General features: G+C 43.2%; 1 protein-coding gene across 1 annotated transcript in view; it reads right to left on the bottom strand.

Moving 5' to 3' along the window:
* Positions 1 to 2,741, bottom strand: part of LOC106108686 (RNA-binding protein 25-like) — a 7,503-nt gene extending 4,762 nt beyond the window's left edge. Inside the window, exons 1-5 of the mRNA XM_013289944.1 lie at positions 2,723 to 2,741; positions 2,367 to 2,432; positions 1,308 to 1,352; positions 536 to 681; positions 4 to 117 (exon numbers count right to left, since the gene is read on the bottom strand). Coding sequence (XP_013145398.1) covers positions 4 to 117; positions 536 to 681; positions 1,308 to 1,352; positions 2,367 to 2,421 — 360 coding nt within the window. The 5' untranslated portion in view covers positions 2,422 to 2,432; positions 2,723 to 2,741. The remainder of the gene's footprint in view (positions 1 to 3; positions 118 to 535; positions 682 to 1,307; positions 1,353 to 2,366; positions 2,433 to 2,722) is intronic.
* Positions 2,742 to 2,747: the final 6 nt, after the last annotated feature.

Below are 2,747 nucleotides of genomic sequence, written 5' to 3'. Positions count from 1 at the left end.
GGCCAGCACCTTGCTGCAGATGAAGTCCACGAGCGTGGGCTCGGGCTCGCCGATGTACTCTATGATCTTCTTGTTGATCCAGGGACGGATCTTCTTCTCCATCAGCACGTTGTCGATCTGAACAACACAACTCACAATGTGTAACTGACGGAGACAGAGATAGAAGTAAAGGCAGAGGTAGGAACAGAAGCAAAGTATCTTAATGTTCCCACTGCAGGGCTCGCCCGCACCGCCACGACCACACAGAACACAGACGTGAAGTTGAAGTAATTCCACGTGCAGTCTGAAAAGTGTGGAGCCGGAGGCCAACTTTTTTATTTTCTTTTCCATCCTTTCCAAGGGATGGGAAGGAAAAGTACATTCGATTGGAGGACTTGCATAGATAAAAGGAAACATGCTTGTTATGAGCGTCTCCTCCATCGATTAAGGGTAGGCAGCACATTTGGCAGCGATCGCTTCGCCAACTCAGGGGATTCAGGTGACCGCTTGCTCGTTTGCGACGTTATTATATAAAAGGGTAGGCACAGAGGGGTACCTGCGCGGTGTCGAGCTTGTACTGGAAGAGCTGCTCCTTCTGCGTGGGGATCTTGTCGATGAGGCTCTTGATGTGTTTGCGCTTCTCCTCCGCGCACTTGTTCTCCTTCTCCTTCTCCTCTGTGCCTTCGCCCTTTTTGCTTTTATCTGATATCAAACAATATATAACATTAAAATGTCGTATTTTTTTACAAATATAATGTTCGTATACGGTTTCTTACCACGATTGGGTTATTTTCCCCATTTATATTTCCCCAGGTCCCAATATTTCGGCACATTTTTTTACACTACTGCATTATGTCGCCAGCCCGCGAAGATGTCGCAAGCAACTGTGCCGATATATCGAGAGCTAAAACCCAATCGTAGTAAGAAACCCGTATCTTACTAACATATAGTTGGCTGAAAGGCTATTTGTTTTAAACGCCATTAAGTTAAATATTCAGAAGAGCCATTTAAAGTTTACATTTTTAGAAAAAAAAAGCAAATCCTGAAACTAATTGAAATTGAAAGATTTTCAGAACGATTCTATATTAAAATTACTATAATTCTGCATACTTTATTCAATTCACTAACTATTAATACTGATTTTTAAGCGCTTCATACATGGCTACTTTAACCACACTTACATTTTGATTGTTTCAAGCGTCACGAAAGTACTCTGATCTTTATAAAACTAATGAATGAAATTATATGTTTGTATATAAGTGAATATAGCTTAAAATGGGTGTCGAAACAAGTAGCGTTTCAGCGGCGGATATCAGTATGAGGCTCACCCGCGTCCTTGCCGGCGCTCGGCCGCCGCCCGCCCTTCTCCTTGTCTGCCAAGTTACACAAATATTATAATTACACTTCACTTGTGTTTAAAATATAATGTGTATACATTGATTAGTTCAATGAGTACATAGAATATAAGATAAAATAGACACGGCGTGTGGCAACACTATACTTCCGGGAGACACTCACTCGACTATCGTCAGTAAGAAAAGAAGCAAAAAAAGTGCGAACGGCCGCCATTATATCCAAATAGTACTAATACATATTCGTCCCCTCCTATCGGTTTAACCCAAAGCTTCATCCAAAGTAACATTATCAACAACTTGTAAGCTACACGTCCTGGGGTCGAATCATGTAATTAATTTGTAGATGATTCTCGATTTTTTTTATTTCATAAGTACATAATTTAGCCGACTTTCTTACGGTGAAGAAAAACATCTTCTGCACAAATCAAAATTCAAAGATATGTGAAGTCAAACCACCAGCGTGGGTGACGATTAGTCACTTAGGGTAGGCTCAGTGAGGGTCATTCCCAACCGTCACCCGGCGCTGTCCCCACATGGACACAGATAAGTTTTATCCGTCCCGCCTTTTGCGACGAGGGGACGGTTGAAACTTATTTCATATCGGTTCCATTTGTCACCTTATTGGTGATAGGACTAAACGGTGGAACGGATGACTTTTCATTCTCACGTGGGGACAGGGCGTGGTGACGGTTGGGAACAATCCGTCAATGGGACACACAGTTCATGTGTAACCACACACAACAGTCAAGTGGCGAGAATTTCACGTTTTGATGAGTGTGGTGGCGGAGGCACAACTTTACTCCCTTTTCCTTCCCACTCTCTTACTTGGATGGGAAGTAAGAGAGTGGGAAGATGTGGATTTGACGTGGAGACATATAGGTAGAAAATCCGCTCTATGTGCGTCCCTGTCGATTAAGGGTAGGCAACGTGTCCGCTATTGCGATTGTCTATGGGCAGTCGTACTCGTTTGCCACCGTATTATAAAAAAAAAACAAAGCGTAGTGTTGTGTGTGTGTGTGTGTGTGTACGTACAGGAGGGCGGGGAGTCGTCGTCGTCGCGCGCGAAGGCTGCGTGCACGCGCCGCATGCGGCCGTCCTCTGCAACACACACCATTATATTACATTTTACTATAACTTGAAACTTCTAAGTTCGAAAGCCGCCAGATACAGCGTTTTTTTATTTATTCTTTTCTTTCATTCTTACGGCGAAGAAAAACATCGCAATGAAACCTACATATAACTGAGAAAAAGTTCAAAGACATGTGAAGTTAAAACGATTTTTCTAACGGTGCAATATTACCATTAACATGTGTGGAATATACAACATTAACATAGCAGGATGCAGTGTTGTGTGTGGGGGGGGGAGAGAGAGAGAGAGTGATACTAACGTATGGGCGTGTCGGCGGAGGGCGT

Source organism: Papilio polytes, unplaced genomic scaffold (assembly GCF_000836215.1).
Source record: "Papilio polytes unplaced genomic scaffold, Ppol_1.0 DF821400.1, whole genome shotgun sequence".
Taxonomy (NCBI): domain Eukaryota; kingdom Metazoa; phylum Arthropoda; class Insecta; order Lepidoptera; family Papilionidae; genus Papilio; species Papilio polytes.
This window is presented reverse-complemented; position numbering and strand designations above follow the sequence as displayed.